This window comes from Uloborus diversus, chromosome 9 (assembly GCF_026930045.1).
Source record: "Uloborus diversus isolate 005 chromosome 9, Udiv.v.3.1, whole genome shotgun sequence".
NCBI classification, from domain to species: domain Eukaryota; kingdom Metazoa; phylum Arthropoda; class Arachnida; order Araneae; family Uloboridae; genus Uloborus; species Uloborus diversus.
The window spans coordinates 9,853,382-9,881,135 of record NC_072739.1 but is presented as its reverse complement, the minus strand read 5'-3'; the positions used below and the strand labels follow the sequence as shown (position 1 = coordinate 9,881,135).

General features: G+C 35.4%; 1 protein-coding gene across 1 annotated transcript; it reads left to right on the top strand.

Annotated features, from left to right (window-relative positions):
* Positions 1–1,026: 1,026 nt before the first annotated feature.
* LOC129229746 (calphotin-like) lies at positions 1,027–27,135 on the top strand. The gene is made up of 6 exons (XM_054864115.1): positions 1,027–1,149; positions 8,526–8,711; positions 9,527–9,916; positions 16,532–16,936; positions 18,920–19,402; positions 26,869–27,135. The coding sequence occupies exons 1-6, from the start codon at positions 1,098–1,100 to the stop codon at positions 26,982–26,984; spliced, it is 1,632 nt and encodes a 543-aa protein (XP_054720090.1). The 5' UTR covers positions 1,027–1,097; the 3' UTR covers positions 26,985–27,135.
* The last annotated feature ends 619 nt before the right edge of the window (positions 27,136–27,754 follow it).

Sequence of the window (27,754 nt, the reverse complement as noted above, 5' to 3'; positions counted from 1 at the left end):
CAGAAACATATTCGTCGAGTTCAAAAGTAGATACTGTCCCTAGCAAAGATGCACAATCATCCGTTCATCTTGCGGCTCCAAAACTAATAGTTGAAGAAACTACAATGGATAATAGCTACAGAACGACGCCGAGTGAAACCACGTTGAAAACTTCAACCTCTGACTTACCAAGTCTCAGCTTTAAGTCACCAGAAATGATATTTTCTAATCATGGACCATCACATAACAGGAAAGGAGGACCATCAACTGCAAATGAAGAACTACCTGTAGTGATAAACAACCATAAAAAAACGGGCACTAGACAAAGACCACCTTTGCGTTTTAGACCAACGCCAGCACCACCTCCACCTGAGACATCATTTGTAGAAATTTCCAACCACAGACCAACAGGTTCGATTCGACGACCACCTGTAAAAATGCCAGTACCACCAGGAAAATTCCAGAGTCAGACTGGCTACGGTTATCGCCCAGATTATCGAAGACCAACCAATCCACACCAAAAACTGCATAGACTCGGACCAGATAGCCATCCGGAATGGTCAGAAGATTATGAAGATCTATACGATGCGGAACCGATGAGAGAATCCACGTCCAAAATTTCTCCAAATGCGCAAAATACAAAAACAACAGCACATAGTGATGTGGGAGCCACAGAACGATCTGACATTGTAAATAATTCTTCCGCTATTCTCAGTGAAAACAAAACTAAAGTTGATGGAAAAACCTCCGAATCTAAAAATCCTGACAATGTAGTCGGACGATCGTCTGCAGAAGAAGTTGATCACAAAAACGAAATTATTTCACAAACTTCAACACAATTAACTCCTACAATACAAACGTCTCCTCCCACTGAATCCGCTAGTATCATTACTAAAGTTTACACTAAATCCTTTACAGATCCCTCTACTCAAAAGTACGTGACTTCTGATAACGATGATTTTGATCAAGAAGGAAAACTTTTCAGAGCAGAAGACACAAATAAAGATTCAGATTCTGAATTTGCTGATCGTCGCTTTTCACAGTTTGGCGGGAAACTCAACACAAGATTTCAGAATAACGGTGGCAGACCTGCAGTAGAAAAGCCTATCCCAAAACCCATGCCAGTACCACAGCCTCCCCAATCGGAAGAAGATTCACGGGAAATTACTGGTAATTCATTTATTCATTCGTTTCCAACTTCTTACTTTTAATGTTTTGAACATTGACAAAATGATTCCCAAAGTTTTGTTGCCATTATTTATATTAAAAAAAACTTATATACAGGGTGTTCCGCTTTAACCTGCAAGACCTCTATTTTCGCAGGCGTTAAGCCTAGATGTATACTTCCAATTGCAAAAATGTTCGAAATCAGATGCAGAGTTATGATATTGAAAATCTGAAGTAAAAATAAAAATGAGTCAAAATACACAAAATTTAACTTTTTATTCGGGCCCCAGGTCCCCTCACTTATCTTTAGGGAAATAATATCCATTGAAAAATAATTCCAACACAAAAAGTTTGAAATTAGTACGACCAATATTCACCGAGATATGAAACGCAGCGTTTTGTGACTTAGACCACTTTTCACTCTCCGTCAATAACACCTTTTGGGGGGAAATATAGCGGTAAGCAAGTGTTTATAATGATATGTGCAAATAGAGTGTGGTTTTTCAAATTGTTCCAGGTTTTGCGTATCACGGCATTACATTTGCATTTATTTTTGAATAGCAATGAAAAATATAAATGCCTTGTTTTTCTTACTTTGACGACCTGTCATTCTTCTGAAAGAGCGAGTTCCAATCTCGTCTTCTGTATGGTCCCTTAAAGCTTTGAAAGTGAATATCACCTTGAGTTTTGGTCGCACAAATGTCAAGTTTTTTGTTTCAGTAATAGTTTTCAATGAAGAATATTTTTCTAAACATTAGTTAGGGGATCTAGGGCCCGTATAAAAAGTTAAATTTTGTATTTTTTGATCCATTTTTATTTTTACTTCAAACGTTCAATATCTTAACTCTGCATCTGATTTTGAACGTTTTGCGATTGGAAGTATACATCTAGGACTAACGGTTGCGAAAATAGAGGTCTTGCAGGTTAAAACGGAACGGTATATATATATATATATATATATATATAGATATATCCAGTCAGCTCTCGATAGCTCGAAGTCCCAAAGGAACAGCTAAAAGGTTCAAGTTATCGGTAGTTCGAGTTATGAGAAATGTCCACAACAATTTCGAGAATTTATAGAAACTTCGAGTTAAAGAAACATTCTAGTTATAAGCTTTGAGTTATCAAGATCCAACTGTATATATATCGTTGCCTCAGAGCAACAGTAGGATATCTTAATGTTATTCCTGGAATTAGATGTCTTACTGTTGCTCTGAGGCGACGATATATAGAGGAAAGTGGGGTAAAACCGGGAAGTCGGGAGCAAACCGGGTACCCCCTTCTAGCCTCTGTAAGCGCTGCAATCACGTAGACAAGAGAGTAACTACTTTCCACCTTGATGAAAAAGCAGTGGCCATTAAATTTGAACGTAATAGACTAGCTTCTTTCGTTCCTGTGAAGAAAATTCTGTTTGAGTGGTTTTTGCTTAAAATTTTTGAACGAAACTAGACCGATTATACTACGTTCCTGTTTCTGCAACAGCAAAGGTATGTAGCTCTCTTTGTACAACATTTAATTACCTTCATTATCATTCTAAGTAATTGTCTGTAGAGTTCTATATAGTCATATGAGGGCATTTTTTATGAAAGCTGTACGTGTGGGGCAAAACCGGCTACTAACCGAGGGGAAAACTGGGTACGACTCCCATACTTTCGGAGAAAGACGCAGTCGAAGGAGGACAGGGAGGAAAAGGAAAAACTGTCATTTTGACGGGCTCCCCATACAAGCTTCATCTTTAGGCAAGATTAGAAAAAAAGAAAAAGAAAAATGATGGAAAGAAGACCAAAGATGGACGGAAGAAAAAAAACAGAAAGAAAGATAAACGAATCAAAGAAAAGACAACATTATAAAAGTGCCGAAAAGGAACAGACAGAAAATAAGCGTCCAAAAAAAGAAAAAAAGGAGTAAATGAGGGATGAGTCCAGTGAAGAGGATGACAATACTGCCTGCATTTACTGCAAGAGCTTTATTCGGACTCCAAGGGTGGTGAGGAATGGATCCAATGCATCCAATGTCGTCGTTGGGCCTATGAAAGCTGCTGCTCAGGAGCCGAAGAGGAAGATAACTATTTTACTTGCGACTGGTGTCCATAGGCCTTATATTACACCAAAAAATTAAAGGTAAAGACAGTTAAATTTACTGTCAACTCATCAATATGTGTCCTTTTATACTTATTCTGGTATGTTATGACAATAGTTAACATATGTCACTAAATAAAACTAGAATTTTGTGGAAACTTTTAAAAATTTTATTTTCCCATAGCAATAACATGTCTACCCGGTTTCGCCCCACTAGTGGGGCAAAGTGGGGCAAAACAGGGTAAAATGACTTTTTTTTTTACAAAAAAAATTATAAAAATTAGAAAAAAAAACTACTTACGGTTTCGAAACTGTGGTTGCATTAATAGATAAGTAGTGCATACTTTTGCAAAATTTTGTTCCTTTATGCTAAAAACTGTGATCTCTGAAAGCCTGTAAACCTTAGGGTCCCGGTTTTACCCCACTTTCCCCTGAATAGATAGATAGATAGATATATTATTCATGTATAAAACTATCCTTTATGAATAATTGGGGTTGAAATTAGTGAACGTAATGCAATTGAAATTGAACGGTTTTAAGCCAAAATTGCATTTATATAATCCACAAAGAAAAGTGGAAAAAAGTTTGTTTTAAAAATGCATAGTTTTTGAAACAATTCAAAGTGATGTATTATCTATAGTTGTTTTGTAAAGTATTTGTACATGAAATTTTTCTTAAACAATTTTTATGCCATTTTTAAAAAATATCGAAAGACGTTACATTAAATATAGCTGAAATACTTGTTTACTCACATTTAAAAATAAACCATTCATTGCCATTTCTGCAAAATACGCATATTTGCGGCTAACTATCGCTTCACGCAGCAAATCCATCTCTTATGTTGTAAAAAAATATTCAAAAAATTTAGCCAGCACATCTATAAACAAAAGAAGAGTAATTATAAAAGCATTATTTTAATTTCGGTTACCTGCCATTTTATTTGGCATCCCTTGCCCTTTTTTTCATGGTTATAAATATTACGTTTTATCAATCTTGAATTTCTAATCAGTTACTTTATTTAGTTACTAGTTATTTTGCTGTTTTTTTATGACAAGTTAATTATTTTGCGGCTAGTTGGAAAAATATTACTGACTGTAACTTGGTGTCATATTAATATTAAACGCATTTACTGCAGCTTTCCTTCACAGTGCACAAAAATAAATAAATACAAACGTTCTTCACAGAGCAATCAGTGAAGTCCATTAGACTGCAACTTGAAAACTAATTTAATAATTGGTTCAGATGATAAATATTAAGTTTCTGTTGATAAATGAAGTGAGCTGTCTTTTCCTCTTTAGCTCTACAAGTAGCAGTCTAATTATTGTTTGAGTAACCATAAACTGTAGGGTCTGGTGGGGGAAAGTGGTCAATGGGGTAAAGTGGTCATACGTCAAATAAATGACTATAGCTTGGAAATAAATGTTCGAATGAATGTGAAAATTTTATTTTAGGTTCGGGGAGTTAGAAACTACATTTTGAATACAAAATTTCCAAACCTGGCAAAATTTTATTTGGTAAAAAAAATATTTTGTGTAAATATGAAAATTTTAAAAATCTAAACACCTCTTTTAACTTTTTCGGGAAATTTTGTTTGTTAGAATTATGAACAGATTGACGGCACAGGAAGCTTCCTACATGTCTTAAGATCGCTTACTCATTAGCAGTTAGCTGAATATATTTTAGATCATTTTTTAGAACAATTTCAGTAAGATGGGGTAAAGTGGTCATAATATTAGGCTTAACGATTATTGTTCTTCTAATGTCACTTAAGAGTTATCTATAAGGCAGATATGAATTAAATATTAATTTCACTTAATATGTATTGTTTTTACCGTAAATGGGGTTAAATATACGAGTATATACGTATGCATACGCATATACTCGTGTAGGCACGTATACAAACGTATTCACATAAATGCACCAATAAATACGTATATGGGTATCTGCGATATGGGTATTTTTTATCTATGCAGATATACATTCGACTATACAAGTATATACTTGCTTTTACTCGTATGTATACGAACACTTATATACTCAGGTAGACACGTATATACACGTACGTACTCGAGTAGATACTTACATACAAGCATATGACATGCAAGTATACAGGGTTAGTTTAAAATCTTGGGAAAATTTTTACCAGGTGTTAGAGGGGAGGATAAGAAGCAAGAATCACAAGGAACATATGGTCACAAACACAATGCTGACGCGCTACATGCACGCAAAGCCAAAGACTGATGGATACAAAACAGGTCACAAATTTCTTACACTAAGACAATTTTGCACAACATTTTAGGTTGTAAGGTTTTAAAGCGATTGAAGAAATTTGAGGCCTGCAGCTGTAATGCATGCGTCGCAATCACAAAGCACTCTCTGTTTTAATAACGAGACTTTTGAAAAACTTTCCTCCGTCGCTGCGCCTTTGTTGCGATGCGTGTATTAGAACTACTACGGGCCGTAACTTTTAAAAAGTGCTCTAAACATTCTTGAAAACTAAATTTTGAGTAAAATCATCTTTGTGTAAAAAAATTGTGACCTGTTTTGCATCCATCAGTTTCTGGCTTTGTGTGCATGTAGCGCGTCAACGACCATAAACTCCTTATTATTCTTTGCTTTTTATCCTCACCTCTCACACCCCTTAGATTTTTGCTCAAGAGCTTGGATTCACTCTGTAGGCATACATGTATGTAAGCGTATATACTCGTGAATACATATATGTACTGGTTGACGAGTATGTACGGACACATAAATGTACGTATATACGTTTTTTCAGGTATATAATTGTGTTTACACGTATACATACGTATATACTCGTGCTTCCATATATACGTGTATATACGTGAGTAGACACGTACAAACACGCACTGGATGCATCCACGAATTAACTCGTGTATACCCGTATATACATTTATGTACAGTTATGTATATACCCACATGTACACTTGTACATATATGCGTATATACGTCTACTATACATGTATATACTCAGGCATGCACGGTATCTACTCATATATGAACGTGATTACTCATGTTTACACGACACGTATATACTCGTGAATACGCGCATATATTAGTGCATATACTTGTAACCATAAAAATAACTGAAATATACAAATATTAGGGTTATTTAATACGGTTTTGCATTTATTTTTAACTATGACCACTTTCCCCCATCCCATGGGGTAAAGTGGTCATAAATACAAAGGGAAAAGAAAGTGTTATAAAACTAATTAAATCAATTTTTTTTTTTCTAAACTTCAATGTAATGTGTTCTTTACTAATGCAATGCAAAATAACAACAAAAAAAGTTGAGGTGTTTAAATTATTTGTTGTATTTATTATCCACCAAAGTTGAAAACCTACGATTTTATGACCACTTTACCCCACCAGACCCTAAGTAGTTACATTTGAGACTAAAGGAGGCATTAAGAGAAACCCATTGCGATAAAATTTGCATTAATTGCATACATAAAGAGGGAAGTAACCCAACATGTATCCTTCAAAATTTGATGAGTTGTATAAAATCAGTTTTTCAAGTAAAGACTGCTTTTTTTAGAGGTACAGAACTTTAAGTTGGCAACACTGTTTGATATGTGCGCCATTTTGATAGCAGTCACTTGTTTTGTGTTTAGTTTGGTTTGCCATTTCATCATGAATCGACAACAAGACGGTGCAACATGCCACACAGCGCGTGTCACAATTGATTTATTGAAAGAAACATTTGGTGAACGAATAATTTCGCGCAAGATCATGCAATTTAACACCGTTGGACTATTTTTGTGGGGCTATGTGAAGTCCCTGGTCTACACCGGTAAGCCACAGACGATTGACGCTTTGGAAGAGAACATTCGCCTCGTTATCACTAACATACAGCCTCCATTGCTGTAAAAAGTGAGAAAATTGGACTTCCCGATTGGACTTTCTCGGAGCCAGCCGAGATGGCCACATGCCGGAAATCAAATTTAACTAAAAATGGTAAAGAACCAATCATCTTTCGACTAAAGCCAAATTCATGGCAATTAACACCATTTAACTGTGTTTTATTTGAATCTAAAGTTCTATACATCTAAAAAAAGCACACTTTACCTCTAATACACATCGTAGGCAGGACCCGATTCGCAAACTGTTGGTCTGATCCTGGTAAAATTTGGTGCCTCCCCCCCCCCCTTACAAGAAAAGTTTTAACCTTGGCCAGGAGCGTGCACAAAAATTTTGGGGCCCGTCACAAATGACTTTTACGCGCCCCCCTCCATAATGTTTACCCCTACATTCCTACCCATATTTCACCCCATATTTTAAAAATCTCAGGCTCCCTTCAGCTCAGGGGCAGGTCAACAGGTATCCCCTCCCCCACTGTGCACACCACTGATCTTGGCCACCCAGTACATGTGTGGGAAAACTTATAAGTCCGTCAAACGACAACACTGTTGTCCAAAGAGTTCTGTATATGTAAGATGTTGGTTCTCATTTATGTTTGTTAATTTAATTTTTTTTTTTTGCTTCAAAAAATGTTGTGTTGTTAAAGTTAGTTTGATGGTACAGTCGAACTCGCTTATGACGAGTGCAAAGGGACCGCGATATTTGCTCGTTATAACCGAGTGCTCGTAAAAGTGAGTTCGTGGAAAAAATCATAAAAATTCATCATGGTTGCTTTATTTCTTCTTTTTAATCACTGTTCAGTTCCAAATAAGTTGGTTACTTTTGCTTTGAACTGTCTGAATGTCTCTTTCTTATGTCATTCCTTTTGAGGAATACACGTATACACACATATGTAATTTTTTATGTTTCTTTACTCCACAAATTAAAAAAGTGCTGTCATCACTTGTTCTCGGGGTTCATGATTTATTACTAACTTCGGTTGACTTTGGAGTGTTAAAGAAAATTTGCCAAAAAAGGATAAGCTGAGCTGGAAGTCAATAGGAATTTTGCGATTCACAAAAATATTGCTCGCTTCAAGCGGGGTTTGCTTGTTAAAAGCGAGTTATGCTCCCATAGGTTTAACATTGTACCAACCAAGTATTTCTGATTTCCTCGTTAAATCCGGGTTCTCGTTAAATCAGGGCTCGTTAGAAACGAGTTTGACTGTATCTGTTATCACTGCGTGGCAGAAGTTATTTAGGAACTTAGTTTCGTGACACTACGAGTATGATCATTTGGAAAATACATTTTCTAAACAGTATGGGTTCGGTAAAAAAAGGGGGGGGGGAGGAGATAGAAGGAAAAATAAAGAAAAGAAAGCTATAGAAAAAACTTTTAAAAACTATTTCTCTTTATTTTAATTTTGAGGTTTTCTTGCAGACGTGTGCTTCGTAGATGGACGATACTACAATAGTGGCGAAGTCATAGTGAAGAGCAACCCTTGCGAAATGTGCCGATGCTTCTACGGGCATCCGTTGTGTCAAGTGCAGCAGTGTCCATCTCCTCCAGAACCGTCCTGCATCCTCGAATACCTTCCCGGTTACTGCTGTCCTAGAGTAACATGTGGTGAGATTTTAAAAAATATATTTATTTAAGACAGCCCTGGTTGGAAGAATTATACCTGTGCATCTTCGAAACCTAAAAATTGTTTATAGTAGACAAAGAGCGTCTATTGTCCGTTTTTCACGAAAAGACATTTCGCCCCACCTCCTCGACCGCAGAGTTCCATTTTACGCGGGGTTGATCAGTAAGCAATCTACGCGCTTCTAAATGAAACAACCTGACAGCCTTAACTTGGGCTTGCATTTAAATGTACAAAACTGTCTTAATATCTTTTAGATCACTTGCTTCATTTGTCTGTTGTCATTTTAGTTATTTTTACATTTTAAAAAGTGCTGCTTTTACAACAAATGCTATGACCGAAAACAGCGAAGTAGGATCATCGGATATTACGTGACGAAGGAGGGGTCAAGTGCCTTCTCGTGGAAAACGGACAATAGGCTTTTATTGAAACTTTTCCTAAATCCTCTGTTTTCTCTAAAAACTGCACATCAAACGTTGATGTACAGGGTCGTTGAGGTAAATCCGGAATTTGTTTATTAACTGCCCTCTAGCGGTTGTTGAGTGCATATTTGCGAATAGGTTATCTAATGTGTAGTTCATATCGTCACGAGGCGCGCGCATATCGACACGTTACAACAAGCAACAACATGAGCCAGGAACAAGACAGAAGAGCAGCGATCCTTGAGTCCCTTCGTGCCGGTAAATCCCCAAAGGAGATTATTGAGTGGTTATCTTCAGGTGTTACCTTCAGGTCAGTTGAGTGGATGCTTCAGAAGTGCCCACCGTCATGCACACCAAATTTCCAGCAGCGGTCATAGTCCTTGGGGTTATCAGCAGCGAAGGGGATGTTATGCCACCTCATTTCTTTGAAGAAGGTCTCAGAATCAACGCCGATGGATACATTCACGTATTGGAAACGGTAGTCAAGCCCTGGATGGACATGGTGGCCGCCGGAAGAGATTATGTCTTCCAGCAGGACTCAGCGCCAGCCCACAAGTCGAGAAGAACCCAAGCGTGGCATCACAGTAATGTGCCCTACGACTTGTGGCCACCCTCCAGCCCGGACTGCAATCCCCTCGATTACTACTTTTGGGGCGTAGTTGAGGAAAAGGTTAACGCAAAATTTCATAATACCAAGGACGCGCTGAGAGCCACCATTACTGAGGTGGTGCCCAACGTGGACAGGAAGGAGGTGAAACATGCATGCGGTCGGTTCCGGTCACGTCTTGAGCGAGTGGTGGCAGCTAACGGCGGCTATATAGAATAATTTCTTTTTATAACATATTTTCTATAATATTGCAAAGTTGTGTACAAAATAAATCCTTTTTGTTTGCGTTTATAAGAGTTTTAATACTTGTGTCCCATTTTCCGCATTTACCTCAACGACCCTGTAAAATAAGGTGCTACAATGAAATTTGCAATCGAAAATCTCTCACAAATAGCATGAATAGTAGCTTACCTGTCAGCATTCTGAAGGTTACAGAAAGTTTATTCAACCATTATGTACATTGCCGGGTTAGCCTTGCCCCAACCATAGTCAGAATGGCACAATACGTATCTGGGTATCAATAAGCTAGCAATAATTAGGGGAATGTGGGGCAAAGTAAAAGTTAAAATTTCTTACTTTTTTCACAACGAACAAATTAGAAATTTGTTCTGAAAATTCCAGTACATAAAAAAAGAACAATACATTTTGTATTAAAACTTGCATTGAAACTTTATTTTTGTTTTTGGCAGTAAATTTGTACTTCCAAAAAAAAGGTGGAAATTTTTAACCTTATTTTTCATGGGGCAAAGTGGAGAGTAAAATATTTTTCTAACGAAATATTTCCTATTCGGTTATTAAAGGTATGACCAAATGAATGAGTAAATACAAGAATGAATGAATAATTTACAAGAAAATGAAACAATAAACGAGTAAATAAATAAATTAATTAATTTATAAGAAAACATAAATGAGTGAACAAAATAGTAAATGAATACGAAAGTAAGTGAATAAATGAATAAATATAAAGATTAATTTTAAATGAAAGAATGTAAATGAAATAATAAATAAATACTTAAGTGATTTGATCGAGGATTGATTAAGTGAATGAACTGGAGTTATTTAATTTTTTTTTTTTTTTTTTTTTTTTTTTTTTTTTTTTTGCCCCTTCCACTTTTACCCGCATGCACTTGACTAACAATACAAAGTATTTAACACAAATAGGCTTAATATTAAACAAATAAGTACTGTAACGAATATCAGTAGATCTCAATTAATATTTAAAATGTTAATAACAAGAACTTTATCATTTAATAATAACAGAAATACATTTTTGAGATAAACAAAATATTACAATATGATTATCAATTTTTCAAAATTTCTTGTACTATTATCATATTCTATGATTTTCATGGGTAACTTTTTACTGACTGAAATATTCTACATGTGTAACTATATAGTAAAAGCAATACCCGATAAGTGGCACTAAAAACAGAGAAAATATTTCTGCATTTCAGTTTGCCCCCCCCCCCCCCCCTATTTCACTTTGCCCCACATTCCCCTACATGTTGAAAAATTGCCAAGAAGAGGTAAACCGTTCATCTAGTTGTATATACTATCTAGTAATGCGTTCGATATCCGATCCGTATCCGTGGATATCAGAGGGAAAATAAAGACCTGTATCTGTATCCGTTTTATGTTTATTGCAAATTTGAAATTCTACATAGATGTTGTAAAATATTTTTAAATTCCATTTAAATTAATTTTTATTATTCATAAGAATTATAAGATACAATTTCAGCAATTAAACAACCGATTTTATTAATTTGAGGTTTGTGGTATTCTTCAGTTTGGCTTTTCTAGTCATTCTTCGGAAAACGTGAGTATAAATTCTCTGTTTGCCGTTTGTAAAGATGTTTCTCGCTGTGTAATTTCGTCGGCAAGGGTGAGTCCGAAGGAATGAGACAGTTGCATTTATAAGTCCAAATAAAATGTAAAAAATGATTTCTAGGTTGTCCAGTACATGTTGCAGCTCCAGACCATTGCTGCTAAATCTACTGAACAAGCTCGAAATAATTTTTCATGCTTTTATTTCGGCATAAATGCAGCGCAAAACCATTCCTCCCGAGTCTCCCCTCTGATCTTCTTAGTGGAGACTTCTTTTACGAATGAATCGTATTGATGATGTTTTCGCTATACAGCCGACTCCCGCTACAACGCGATTCGACTTACGCGAAATGGCTATAACGCGAATATTTCACGAGTAGCGAATTTTAGAGCTAACGCGAATTTTTCTTCCACAACACGATTCTTTTTTTTTTTTGGAAGGAAATATCGATTTTGTTATTGCTACTAAATTTTGATTTCATGAATGTAATTTCATCCCTTTAAGCACCACTGACAGCGAAAGTTCCCACACCAAATTAGTCTACGCATCGCCCCCCCCCCCCCCCGTTGTTAGGCATCAAATAACAACGCAGCATCTTTCATTTATTTATTTATTTTTTTCGTTCTAAATATTAAAGTTGATGAAATATAATGGCACCTTAGTGGCACCTTCATCTAAAGTTTTGTGAAGATGGTAAGAAAAAGAAAGTTTCTGATTAGAAAAAAAAAGGCTAAGATGCTCGATATGCTTGAGCAACTACAAAACGTCGACGGTAACGCGACAATAAGTATGAGTGAATCTTCCATACGTACAATTAAAAGTCAAAACAAAAAGATATCCGTAAAAGTTCAGAACTTAGTTTCAATATTGAAACTTGCCAAGCAGTCTTACAAAGTAAATATTATGAAAATGGAAGCTGCTCTTGTATTGTGGATTAATAACGAGATCAGGAAGAGGAGATGTTGCCACAAATTGAAACGTTATGAAAGAAAAGGCGAAGCAAACCGTATTTAAAAAGAATAACGATCTGATCATGGAGCATAAATCATCACTATCTTCATTTTTTTAGCTCTTAATTATTGTTATCGTATCTATTGTACAGTACTATTATAGTGCAGCATTTTATTATGACTACATATGTACCGTGTTGTTTTATTTTATGTCTTTCCCTTCCCGTTGATCATTCATTTTGTGCATCTTAAAGTATTTCATGTTGAATAAAACAGTTTTTTATTTTTTAAATACAGTAAAGGTTCAGTTCTTTATGCAAGAAACTGTAATGTATAGTTGAGGAATGCTTTAAAGCAGTTTGAAGTGGTTTTATAAGTGTCTAAAAGAATTTGGTATGCTTCTAAAAAATTTGTATGCATATATTTTTCCACAACGCGAAATTTCGACTTACGCCAGGGGTCATGGAACGCATCTCTCGCGTAAGTCGGGACTCGACTGTAGATGATTTTTTCAAAGATTTTGTGCCTTTACTCTTCCGAGAATACCTTTTGTCACAAATTTTACACTTAGACCGTGATTAAATCGGGTAAAAAAGTTTCGGTCCGTCGTATCCTACTCCATGTTCGCGGATCTAGGTATGAATGATTCGTATGCGACGATCTAAATTTTTCGCGATCCGGCAGATCGCTAATACTTTGTAAGCCATCACGAAACGAACAGAAGTAGAATTAATATAGTTGAAAAACTATGCAATTGCTACTCCATTAATAGTCCCATGAATATCGTGTCCAGTTCGCGTGGTATTACTAATTTAGAGAACTGAATTAGTAATAACACGACTTGGTGCACAGCCGGAAAAAAAAAAAAAGACTTCTAAGGAACATTTGAGTGAATCATATATAAACTAATTTTAAGAAATTCTTGAATAAAATGAATGAGTCATAAAGATTTTTAACGCGCGCGCGCGAATCAGATCAGATTAACTCTGGAAAAAAAGAAAACTTTAATGATAAATTTGAAGATACATAACAATCTTATTAAAGTACGCTAAAGTTTAGGAATTCATACAAAATAGTCTACTAAAAACACAAAGTTAAACCGAGACTGAGTATTCTCTTAATTAGGTTCGTTTCAACCATCGGTTCCCACAGTGTAACACATAGAGCTCTAGGAGTCTATTCAGACCTGCAAGAGGAGAGGTCAACATCAACGAAAGAACTGAGGGTGCATAAGAATTAACTGGGGGTTTATGAGACTGAATCCAAATTAAGTCATATTATCTCTAAACGTTTACCAATTGACTTACACTTATTTAAAGGCGGTAACTTACTGCTTAATACCCAAGCTTTGCCTTCAATTTACGAATTATACAGAACCATAGCTGCGAACTCTCATTGGTAAGCTAAATTTATTTTAGCTACCACTTTGTAGGCACTCTCAGCTTCCATTAGATATCATCTGCCTCCAGCTCGGTTATTCACCAGTCCAGACTAATGAATTCATAACAAGGACGAAACTGCAGTCTCTAGATACCGGGCTGTTGGTATATTGTATGTACTTTGCAAGTTGTAAAAATTTACACACTTGGTATAGATTTGCTAATATATAGCCGCAGTGAAATTTAGAAAAATAAATGGAAATCTTGCATGATTGCAAAAGGAATTAGGACATAGAAAACAGTTCTTAGTTTAAATTTAAACTGCAATTCTCACGGAACACTTTCATACAATTTGTTTTCATTCAACTACTTCAGAAGACGGGTGGAACTTCAACTTCCGTTTCAGTTTACGGAATTCAAATGTAAATGCGTTACATTGTCTTCCTTTCGAACGATCTCTATATGAAGAGGTCTCTGAAAACCAAAAAAAAAAATGTGCGTGACGGGGCGCTAGGCAGAAGTGATAACTTTCAGATAAGATAAGATTAAATTATTATCATTATTTAATCCTATGAAAGTAACAATTGGCTTATGGTAGCTATAATAAGCAACGAAATTTTTGCATTGTATGTTATCTAAAAATCTTGCAAAGACTGCATCAAGTACAGTTTCGTGACTTGTAGTGTGGCTTCTTCTGACTTATTAATCATTTGTAATTGTAATTTAGATTGTAGAAACGATACTCAATTTTTAGCTCGATCAGAAGCAAAATTAACATTAAAATCTTCGTTTTGATTTTTTTTAACCTTGTTTTTTCCGGCACGAAGCAAAGGACCAGGAAAGGGTTGTTAAAAATCTGGTGACCCTCATATTTCGCGGCATGCCGTCAAATGCGGAGTAATACGGTAGTTTGTTCTAACTATGTACACCTTTTCACAGGTCAAAACCCAGAATGAAGCGAGATAATTTTAGTATGACTAATCGCAAAAATGTTTTTGTTTTGAAAACAAATTTAAAGATTAAATGCTGTTTTGAATATATATTGTTTACAATGTTATTGGCATTATATTGTATTATTAAACTCACCTTTCGTTAGGAGATTGCGTTATGTTGCGACGATCATCCATCTTGTGTTAGTTTCATTACTTTTTCTACTATCACTTAACGCTTAAAGCTGACCCAAAGAGTAAAGAAACAAAACCGACCATGCGCGCTTCTGTCGTATGTGCGAACGAAAGGAATGCCAGACAAGAGTTGCGCCGTTACGCGCGTTATATCACAAATCGGTTTACCCTCCCATAAGAAGTTATCACTTCAAAAATTGGTATTTGGTCTTCGAGGGGGGAAAAGTTCGACAATCTGTGATTTCAACCAAGAACTACAATATGTTCCTCTTTAAAATTAAAAACTGAAACCTTTCGACACCTTAACTTTCAATGTATTTATCTGAAGTTCCTACGAAACAGATCTACGTATCAGTTTTTTTTTTAATTTAAAATACTGAATTTAGTTCACCAATTACATGATCAGCATGCAAGATTCTCAATTTTACCTTTGACATTAATAAATTCAGAGCGCCTCCACAAGATAGGTATCTTAACATCTAGTACCTGTTTAATTTGCGGTTCTGGCAACATGAATGCTGCTCATTTCCTCTCCTGCTCAAAACTTGACTCAACTGATCAAAAACAAAATTTAATCGGAAAGCTTTATTTGTTTTTCGCGATCAGTCATGGACTTCCTGAAATGACTTTCTCTTTATTTCTACTACAATAGGGAAGTTTTCGATTTTTCAATTTTATTTTTATATGATAGAATAACATGTATGAACATCATAGATGAAAAAAATTTTGCGATACGATAAGTAGTTTTTTTTAAATTAATTTTTAAAGTTCAAGTGCTTGTGACGCCAAATGGCATAGGAAGTGACGTCATGCGCTCTTCCGATAGGGGAGAAGCCGAAGGACGTGCATTCGACTTCGAAGACGAAACGTAAAAGGCTTATCTCCTCGCATTCAACTCCTCGCGTTTCTGGAATATGAAACCTCTCATCCTCTCGGAAATATTCGAATATCATCATTGATGTTACTTGAGGAAGATTACTTAGATTGTGCTTTAACGAATCCGGCCTCCATAGTGTGTTCAAAAGGATTATTGAATTTCTAAAAAATAAAAATATCAGCGCGCTCAAAGTGTCCCTAGCGAAAACAAGGGATCTTCGGCGGAAGGCTGCCCATTAGCGCCCTGTGACGTAGGCTCGTGACGTTTCAGAAGAGCGCACTTTTGCGCGTGGATTTTGAAAAATTCATTAAAAATCAATCACGGTGTTTTAAAATTCGGCGATGGTGAATTTTTTAGTTTTGAGGGTCAATAAACAATATCCAATAGCCAAAATATGAACATTTAATAGGTTGCAACTTCCCTGTTGTAAAATCTGAAAACCTCTAATTTACAGATTTTTTGATTTTAAATTGTTACTTTTGTTGCATGTTCAGTTGTTTATTGTAACTACTTTTCCTGTTCTTGGCTGCCTTTTACATGGATTGATATCTTCCTGAATAAAACCAGATGTAACATTAATAAATTCACATAATAATACCAAACCTTTTTTTTTCATTTAGGAATCAAAGAAGATTCTATTGACATGGAAGACACTAAACCATCAAGTGAAGAAATTCGACCTCCCTTTGTTCCAGCCGAAAGGAACGTTCCTACAAGTCAAGACATTCGACCGCCTATTATTCCTCAAAAAGTTCCAGTGCCAATTATGCCAGAGATCCGGCCGCCTCTTATTACATCTGACAACCAGTGGAAACCTCTACCACACGGCCCTATCTTGAGACCCGCTGAAAATGTCCCAAAGTATGAGCCTCCTGTCATTGTGAACAAACTAGTCGCGGAATCAAGTTTACCAGTTAAAGATCCTAGTTTGTCAGATATTCCAGAAGTTTATCCACAGGCGGATGTAAACAAAGTTGATATAGATCGTATGGACGTTGACATATCTACTCCGGCTACTGATGAAGGTAGATTTTTTGTCAATAAATTCAAATTATTTTCCTTGAAGATCAGAAACCTGATAAGGAAATGAAAAGTCATAGTATCATTTTTAGGTTATTTTGCAGTAAGTTACTGCCCTGAGCCAGGGCTGAGGCAGAAATACATAAAATACACCATCAGCTCAGCCATTTATTCAGAGGACTGCTGCCGTTTTGTGCTTTTTAGCACTCATCAGCCCGGAATAGTAAGTAATTGAGCTGCAGGCGAGAAAACTCTTAAGGGGGCCAAGAGAGCCAAACAAGCTGGCAGCTAATGTAGAATTTGTACAGACCCGACGAGTGATCGACGAAATAGTGCGGTTCAACTCAAAGATTGATAGCAGAACATGATATTTTAAAGAAAGTTGCAGGAATGATTGAGCTTGCGGTGTATTTTATGCATTATCAAGTTATTTTTTGCTCTCACGACCTCTACATACATATAGATATTGTAACAAATAGATAATATTGAATTCAAAATCATATATCGATTTCATAAGTATCAAGCATAGCATCAAAATTACCTTATTTCGACGAATTAGAAAAGTTTTACGGTTCAAACTACGAAGAAATAACTACTTTTTGATGCATAGACTCAGCATTTAGTAATCTTTAACGGCTTAAACAAGCTATTCGATAACACCTAACTCGTTCATTTATTTCAAATTCGAAGCAATAATGGATAAATGAGCATTTAACGCTCATTTCGGCTTAACTACATAAATGTCACACGATCATTAGCAATCACACTTAAAAAATTGCAATAAGTGTACTAACTAAAACAACATATTCGAGGCAAACCACACATAACACATACTAGAGTAGTAATAATGCATAGTAAGCAAAAAAAGAGGTTCGAATTGAAAAATTATCTTTTTGTGTTGAATATTCCATTTATTAAGGAAGGCTATAGGCTGTATAACATCACGCTATATGACTAATAAGAGTGGAGCAGCAATAAATTGAAATTAAAATAAAAAATAATAATGATACACAAAAAAAATACACCACCAGCTCAGTTATTCCATCCGAGGACTGCAGTTTCGCGCTTTTTCTGCCTTAACCCTGGCTTAGGGCGGTAACTTACTACAAAATAATAATGATGCTTTTTTTTTTTTTTTTTGCATTAATAGCTCCAACTGTTGTTGCTCGAATACCTTAGTCGGTAAAGCGTTGGACCAGTAACAATGGGGATCCGGGCTCGAACCCGGACGCGAAGATTATTAGCAGATGCTACCCAGCTCATTTAAATAATTAATTAATTTATAATTCAAGGCTCTTTAATTATTATTTATTGATTTTTTTCGATTTTCTTATTTAACGGAAAGAAACGATGTGGATAAGAGTGTGTAAACTTTTACTATATATATATATATATATATATATATATATATATATATATATATATATATATATATATATATACATATATATATATGTCATAGCGTGATGCACTTAAAACAGTTTTTTAGCACATTGTTGTCTTATTAACACGGGGGAAACCGCGGGGCACAGCTAAAAATAAATAAAGTATAAAGTGTTTTTCAATATTATTACTAATCCAGGCAACGCTGGGTTTAACGAATAAATACCTTTGTGCTGAAAATTAAAATAATCAATTAACCAACGTTATAAAGCACAAAAATTGTAAATAACTGTAGACACGTGTTTCGGTGTTAGAAGGAACACCTTTTTCAATGCAAAGAAGTGTGAGCTTGAGGGAATTCTGGATTCTGGCTTTTCTCGGTTGACTTTTCATCCAGAAGCTCACACTTCTTTGCGTTGAAAAAGGTGTTCCTTGTAACACCGAATCACGCGTCTACAGTAATTTACAATTTTTGTTCTTCAAAACGTTGGTTAATTGATAATTTTAACGCTGGGTATGTTTGCTAGTTTTTTATAAAAATTAAATAATAATCATTTTATATCAATAAATTTACGGCTGACATATTTATATTTATTTTCAAGAAGCAACAACCACAATTGCGTCCACAGTACCTCCAGTGATGCTTTTCCCAACTACTCCAATAGCTGTTCCAGAAACAACTACAACAGACGATTCTTTCCCAACTACTCTATCCGGCGAAGAACTCGTCGAAACTACACTTCCTCCCGCCGCCACGACAGAAAGCATTCCTCAACTCAACCCCGTCTTCGACCCCAATGCGACGACGCCAGAAGACACCACTGAGATTCCAGTCAACAAATCGGCCGAGATTCATGACAATTCGAGTGGGGTGAGAAAAGTCCTCGATGAGGGCATCACTCTCCCGCCGTCGAAAGTGTCTCTCTCGCCCCTGTCCGAAGAGGAAATCAGCACTGTTCTACCTGTGATACAAACTCTACCGACGACGACAGGTGTGACCGAAGGGCCGGATGTCGAGCTGGATACTTTTCCGAATGTGGTTGTTGGAGAATTGCCGGCAGAACTCGGGGGAAACCTCAAAATTTCTGGTAATTATCAGAAGGATTAGATACAGTTTAAAAAAAATAATAACTAAATGATGGTTATTTTATTATTTTTTACTGACACATTTCTGTATTCTGCCATTTTAACATAGCATAAGAATAATCTCCAGTATAATCGCTAATTATTTCAATTCTTTTAGAATGCAATCGCTTAGTCTTTGTAAATAGTATATACATTCATTTAGATTAATTTAGAGCCATGGGGATTAATTTTACACTACATATTTTGTAATACTGAGATTGACTTTTTAAATTAATTTTAGAAGGCAAATGTAGCATTGCGGGCAAGGGTATAGTATCAGTTTTATACCTTTTATTTTACAAAATAGCGTGGTAATACTGAACACAATTCATTGTATGATCCAATCATTATGCAGCTTTGGAAGCTCTTTAATTCTGATCTGGATTTGCTGAAATTTGTCGTCCTATATTGTTAACCAACATAAATCATAGAAGCCTTATGATGTTGTGACTAAACGAGCTAATGAGTGCATCACATGACTTAACTTTACTCCAATTTTAATGTCATTTTCCCATTATTGGCAATTTTAATGTGATTCAATAGCTTACTCTCTAAATATCACCACCGGTGGTCAAATTAAAACCAGATTTTTTAAAAAATCGCCAAATTTGTCGCCACTTTGGCGACAAGACTTGGCGACAAAAAGACTAACGATGTATCGCCAAGTGTCTGCCAAACTATAACACCACTTGAGTATACATCGAAATTAACAATAATTTCCCCCAAAAAAGGGGCAAAAGACCCCTTTAGAAACACCCGAATGCAACCAAAAGGGGAGGTGCACAACTAGACGTCACTAGGAGTCTACATACCAAATTTCAACTTTCTAGGACATATCGTTCTTGAGTTATGCGACATACATACGCACATCCGCACATACATACGTACATACGGACGTCACGAGAAAAGTCGTTGTATTAACTCGAGGAATGTCAAAATGGATATTTCGTGTGTTTATACGTTTCTAGGCACTTATCCGCGTGTGGTCGGGTTGAAAAAAAAACTCAACATTAATTCGGGGGTAAGCAATATGGAAATTAAGGCCGAATTTTGAGTGAAAATTTTTTCGCGAATACAATACTTCCTTTTTTGTAAAAGGAAGTACAAAAACGCTAAATTTGTCGCCAAGTTGGCGACGAAACTTGACGACCAGAAGCTTGGCGATATATTGCCAACTGTTTGCCAAATTATAACACCACTTGAGTTTGCATTAAAATTAACAATGATATCCCCCAAAAAGGTGTAAAAGACTCCCTTTGGAGCCTCCGAATGCAACCAAAATGGGAGGTGTACAACTAGACTTCACTAGAAGTCTACGTACCAAATTTCAACTTTCTAGGACATACCGTTCTTGAGTTATGAAAGATACTCAGATAAAAGGAAGTAAAAATGGTGAGTTAAAACACTTAGAAATTTTCGTTTTCTAAATCAAAGTGGCACACTACATTTATCAAAATGGTTTATTTTTGTGTCACACATCCCATTTATGACCCGATTTTACATACCTCCAAGTAGTATAAAAACTTTTGAATCATTTAAAAGTTTTCCATACCTATTATTTCCTTAGTTTTTCCGTAAAAATAGAAGATTGAGAAGATTGTGTTCATTTTATGCAAATAGATTCAATACTATTAAAATATACGTTTGGCAACTAAAAATAGAGGGATTGAGGATAAAACACTTCCTGAATGACTTGTACGTTACTGCGTTTATGAAACATGGTACATTAGTTTCCCTAATAACCCCCCCCCCCCCCCCAAAAAAAAAAAAAAAAAGAAATCACTTTCGCTTTCCAAAAAGTCTGCTTGATTGTAACGTTCATCAAGGGCCAAAGGCAGCAGTAATGATAATCACTCATTCAAATAAAGCATTGTCTGACATTCAGTAGTAATGTTGACTTCAGAATGGGAAGCTGCTTTTAAAGATAAAAGCCTTAGACGGGCCAAGTAATCCTATTTCTAAACTGGAGGAAATGCACTTTTGACCGCATGACTACAAGATCCATACGTCGCTTCCCCCCCCCCTCCCCCTCTCCCACACACACACTTACAAACACGCGCGCACACACTCGTACAGGGGGCTCCGAACTTAAATTTTGGGAGAGCTGAAGTTCTCAATTTGCCGAATGGAACTCCAAATTTCGCCGAAGGGTTATAATTTTGCCGAATAAGGAAATTTTGGAGGGTCACACACTGTAAAAAAAAATCGGAAACGTTTCTGAGTATATCGTGCAGCTGCGGTTCATGAAATTTTCAAAAACGTTTCTGAGTATTTCGGAATTCTCTTTCTGTAATGTCCGGAAACGTGTCTGAGTATTTCGGAATCCTCTTTCTATAATTTCCAGAAATGTTTCTGAGTATTTTGGAATCCTCTTTCTATAATTTTCAGAAACGTTTCTGAGTATTTCGGGATCCTCTTTCCGTAATTTCCAGAAATGTTTCTGAGTATTCTGTGCAGCTGTGGTTCATGAAAGTTTCGAAAACGTTTCCGAGTATTTCGGAATTCTCCAAACAATTTTCAAAAACGTTTCTGAGAATTTCGGAATCCTTTTTCCGTGATTTTTTCTAAAAAATAATTCTTTACTATAGTATTACATGCCATATCAGTTTCAATTCTTTCATATCTAAGAGCAATGAAACAAGCAATTTTAGAATCATTCGTGGATTTTTTTTTTCTGAATTTCTAATGACAAATAGCATGGTTAACAGCATAACATATGCACAGTTATAAATTTTTGAAAATTTATGAAATAATATAGTAGTTTCATTCATAATCACAAAATCGTCGGGGGAGGGAAGGGGAGTACTTTCTCAAAAGTGGGATTGTTTGTTAAACAATATGAAACTTCAGTTTTTCTCTCAATATTTTCAAGACAAAATTATCAACATATTGTATTTTTAATGCAGAACTTAAAAACATATCTTGTATCAAACTTGATAGCTTTTATTTTCGGATAAAATTTGACAGAACTTACCTACACTTTGCGTTCCGAAATTCGTTCACGTCAAGTCAATTTCTTTGAAGAACAAAGTGTACCGAAAAGTACCAACAGAGAAATTGATGAATTTAAATATGACACCAAAGTCCCCCTGCTGGAACCATTCGGGTTTATTCTTCTGCTCTTGCCCTTTTCCAGTTTATCACAAATATAAATACTTAATCAAAATAGGTTACTGATTTTATTTTTAGAGTGTGCGCAAAATGCATTATATATTTTATTTATTAAAACATTGAACTCTATTACATGATTATTCCATTTCATATATACGAGAGTCCCCCCCCCCCACACTATAAGAGTGATGGTGCATCCATGAAATGATATAAAGCGCCCCCCACCTTAAAAAAAGCAACCCCTTGAAAATGTCAATGGCAGTCTCTCACCATATGTGCATTGCATATTAATAACATAGTATTTAAAAACTGATCACTTTTAAAACGATGACATGAAATAATATTACTTTTTATTTCAGCATGTAAATGCAGCTGTTCCATTTTTGCCACTGACTCATTCCTCCTGACTGTCCTACATGAAACTAGTATATCCACGAAGGAAATGTTATTTTCGGAACTAATGTCAAGGAATTTTTTTATTGTTAACCACATTTAACAAAATGAATAAGCAGATGAATTAATTTCATAACTATGTTCTTACTAATAGATAACATGGTCATTTTCTAATGGTATAAATATTTTTAAATGAATGAATAAATTATAATAAAAAAAGATAAATTATACCGGCACATTTTTTGTGAAGCATATTACAATACTAGAAAATATTTGCATTACCATATTTCTAATGAATTAAAAAATTGATTTTTTTTTCTTTTTGAACCAAAATGTATGTACATCCAAGTATTTTGAAATAACTTTTCTGTGATTGCTTCTCAAATATAAATCTTACTTCTTTTGCGTAATTAATCAGTTTCAGTTGGTTACAACAAATAGTACACCGCGCACATAGGTATATGTAGGATAACTTTAAATTAATTCGATAAACCCAAAAACAGTTACAATTGGAGCCTCATCAAATGCAAATCAACAAAAATATAAATGTATATAACAACATGTTTTAAAATATTCATTAATACTTACAAGTGAACATGAGCGGAAGAAAATCTAAGTACCTCCACTTACAACTGAATAAGTAATCCAAAGGGTTTCGTTTCATTAAGTATAAACACGGGTGTTGAAACTATTCACGCTTGAACACACAATATATATCTAATTATGGTCGCATTGGAAATTGTAAAGAAGCAAATGGTTATTAAATAACTTAATAGCTGCGTACATCGTCTAAAAAATCAAGTGCAGTCCAAAATGCAAAGGCGTAAAATTAGTTTCGACACATTTTATTACTCTCTAGACATGAAATAACAAGCAATCCAATGCTAAACAGTTGCTGACTGCAGCAACCATAGATAAGAAAAAAAGAAGTTCTCGTTATTTCCGACTCATTGGCGCCTGGTTGGAAGGATGAAATAGGTTTCGAAGCGTTGCGTCATCACTTCCGCTTCTAGATATCTTGAAATAACAAAAAGCTTTCTGAATATTGAGGAGTTCGCTATTGGATGAAGGATTCCTACTATTTCGGAAACGTTTCCGATATATCCAGAAACGTTTCCGAAATTTGTTACAGTGCAGTGACTTCCCATCGGGGCACCCCTGCTCTCTTCACCCGCTCATAATTTTTATTCATATATTTATTTACCTCACTAATGTTTCACTCTTAGAATTGAAATTTTGTTTACTGAACGAGAGAAGCATGCTTTCTTGGTTATCAAAGACCTTTAGTTCAAATGTAAAAGGGAATAACTGAATAACGACATAGATCATGGTTAAATTTCCAGCAAGATTCCATAAGTCGTTACGAGAGGGAGCAATGGCATAGGGTGTAGCATTGAAATTTTTAGAGGCTTCCTTTAAGGACCCTTAGTCCCTTTTTTGGGGGTCTCGTTTTTGGGGAGCTCCTCACCAGGAAACCACACGATAGTGTAAATTTAAGTGTGTAAAAAATAAATCTAAATATGTAACATTTGACAGAAAACACGTTTATACGCAAATAAATTTTGCGCTCTCATGTCCCTGGTATCGAAATGTCTAATATTAATAAGGCAGTGGCGTCACTACGGGGGGGGCGGTCCGTCCCGGGTGTCACCCGTCTGAGGTGCGACACCCGTAGTGGAATTGCAAATTTTTGAAAAATATATAGCTAAAATACATTTTTAATACAACAAATTCGAAGATTTTCTGGGGGGTACATGGCGACACCACAAATTTCCGCCCCGGGTGTCACCCATGCTAGGTACTCCACTGAATAAGCTCTTAAAGTCTGCCGACATTTTAAATAAAGTCGTCAAATTTAGCGAATTTCTGTGAGAAATGGAAGGTACGGCGTGAATTCAACATCTTAATCTGACAAAGACATATCATTTCCATTTGGGGGGGGGGGGTAATTAGCAAAGGCATGTGTAAGATGTTTTACATTAACTCTTTACTCAGGGGTCCGAAGTCTTCTGCAGTATCTAATTACGAGGATAAACTAAATTTTAAAAGATCTCAAACAAAGCAAAAGCAAACCAGGTATCTAATTTAAGAAATATCTGATTTCTATCAGTTACTTTCAATGTATTTTATCGTTTTCAAGTTATATGTAAGTACTCTATAACGTACCAAATTTTAAAAACTTCAAAAAATTATTATTTTGTTTGTCTTTTAATTCCCTTTTAACATGAAGCACAACTTTTAAAAGTTATTCCAGTATTTTTAAAAATGGATAAATAACATACATTATGCTGTGCATTTACGTTATAGCCAGATTTTAGTTGGAATGACCGATTTTGTTCGGACGACAGGAGTTGTTACAACGAGCGTTGACTTTATTAATAGTTTTTAAGCGAATAAAAACAACTAGTTCCCTATATCCAAGATGTTGTTTCCAATATTGATAATTTTGTAGTACATATCATTGACATTTACAATCCTTTTTTTTTAATTATTTATTTATTTTTTCGATTTCAAATTAAAAGTTAAATTCCTTTCTAACAGTGTTTCGATAATAAACCTTCATGTATTGATATTATATATATATATATATATATATATATATATATATATATATATTTAAATGATAACTGATACCGTAATCCATGATCCTTTTATTTCAACATCAAAAACTATCCCTTTTACTTTCTATATATGAGCCCAAACTAGGTTGCTTTGTATACCAATTCATATTAAATCTCCTAGATTATTAAGATATACTTGCAACACAATACCTTAAAAAGAATTATCACTTAAATTATTTAAGTAAAACACGCTTAAGATAAGTAAATCACACTTAGGATACACTAACATTCTGAAATGATATGATGATCAAGAATGAAATAGTAAAATTTACCTTTAATATCATTATTAAGTTGTCTTTCCTCTGGAAAAAGATCTCTAGTTTCCACTTCAAAGGCTTGATAAGGATTCTTTAATGTAACACACACAAATAAAGGATTAAAATCTAAAATATGAAAAAAACTTTCACACTCTTTGCAGGTGACCAAAAACGGGAATGAGTTGTCGTGTAAAATTCAGACGGTGAAATCACGTGGTGTTTTCAATTTTTTGCCAATTCTTTTAATTTGGCGACTTATCTTAATATTTCGGCAGACTTAAAGACCATATATTTCGAAAACAACGGATCGAGGGTGAATGATTTATGGGTCAAAAAAAGTGTCTTAATATGCTCTTTCGAACCATTTAAAACTTTTTTCATTTTTATTTAAGTCGTGTGATTCCCTGGTTAGCATTTCTGGGGGTGCCATCGCTTTCAGGGGGATGGGCACTCCTCGATAAGATAGAGAAATTTAACCGCATGGGCAGATCTGAATTTTTTTCAAGAAGGGGACAATTGATTATTTTACTTATCTCTTTCTACGTATCAAATTCATATACGCTTGGGGGGTGGGATAGCGGCATTATTTTTATTAAAAATAATTAAAAAGTAGAGATTTAGACAAAGAGGGGGAGGCAGGAGGTTTCCAAACGTACTCCTTTTCCTTTTTTGGTTACCGAAGGTATTCTAAAATTGCGTTTTTAGAACTTCAACTTCATAATAACTCAGAATGATTGCTTCGAAAATCCCCTAACATCATCGAAGGTCGTCAAAAATCTCGTTTTTTGAATTCCAGTTTCGAAAAACGACCGGAGGAAAGCCCTAGTACCCCTTTGCTTCCTCTGTCATCATCAAAGATGGTCTACAGTTGCGTTTTTAGGGCTTCAATTCCAAAACATTGCCGGAGGAGCGATCGCTCTCATCACCCCCTTTTGTATCTGTCCGCGATATATGGAAGTTATTAAATTGTTATTTGTGGAAGTAAGATATGCGTCCTAAAAACAATTTGCAATTAAAAGTAAAACTTTTTTTTTTTTTTTTTTGCAGGATGTAACGTGTACGGAAAGTACTACAAAATCAACGACAAAGTTACAGCTCTCAGCAAACCTTGCAGCGACTGCGTTTGCTCCCCTGACGGCATCGCCTGCAGCGCCACCTGTTGAAAGTATAAAAAACAAAAGAGGAGATTTCGGGCATCAATGTAAATTCAAGTGGACATTTTTTTTGTGGACAAATCATAAAAACAAAGTGGCACATACCCTGGTGTCAACTTTTTTATGTGTACTGCATATAAGAACTTCCGAAACGTCATCTTTGAAGAATGGATAAGAAGTTTTGTATGAATGCATTTAAATTTTGCCGATGATGAGCTTGGACGTTTAACGGCAACTTTTAGGAAATGTATTTCATAAATGGGAAGTGATGGTTCATTTCTAATCATCTTGTACTAAATGTCCCCTCACGAATAGCGCATCTTATATACAGGGTGTCCTGAAAAATACTGACTGTTTTTTAAAATTATAACAGGAAAACGGTAAATGATAAAAAAATAATTCTTGCAGAAAATTCATGTGGTGGGCCGTAAATCCCCCCGCCCCCCGAGGTCCAAATTTTAGTTGTATTTTTTCCAATAGATGGCGCTGCAGATAGTAAGCCCGTATATCAAAAGAAATTATAAAAAATTACATCATAATTTTTCGAAAATAATCCCATGTCGCAATCGGAGGAAAAATCGGTGAATTTCAATTCTTCTTTTTTGACTTACCGGCTTACTATGAGCAGCGCCATCTATTGAAACATTTTTGAACTAAAATATGAAACTCTGAGGGAGAAAATGTAGCGCCCACCATACGAATTTTCTGAAAGAATTTGTTTTTTATCATTAACCGTTCTCCTGTTACAATTTTTTTTTAAACAGTCAGTCTTTTTCAAG

What these genes read in the sequence shown, in the direction of transcription:
- LOC129229746 (XM_054864115.1), top strand. Translation starts at nt 1,098, where the DNA reads ATGCCAGTACCACAGCCTCCCCAATCGGAAGAAGATTCACGGGAAATT. An exon ending in CTGTCCTAGAGTAACATGTG is followed by an intron (nt 8,712 to 9,526) that starts GTGAGATTTTAA and finishes CAGCGGTCATAG; the next exon opens with TCCTTGGGGTTATCAGCAGC. An exon ending in TACTCCGGCTACTGATGAAG is followed by an intron (nt 16,937 to 18,919) that starts GTAGATTTTTTG and finishes ATTTTCAAGAAG; the next exon opens with CAACAACCACAATTGCGTCC.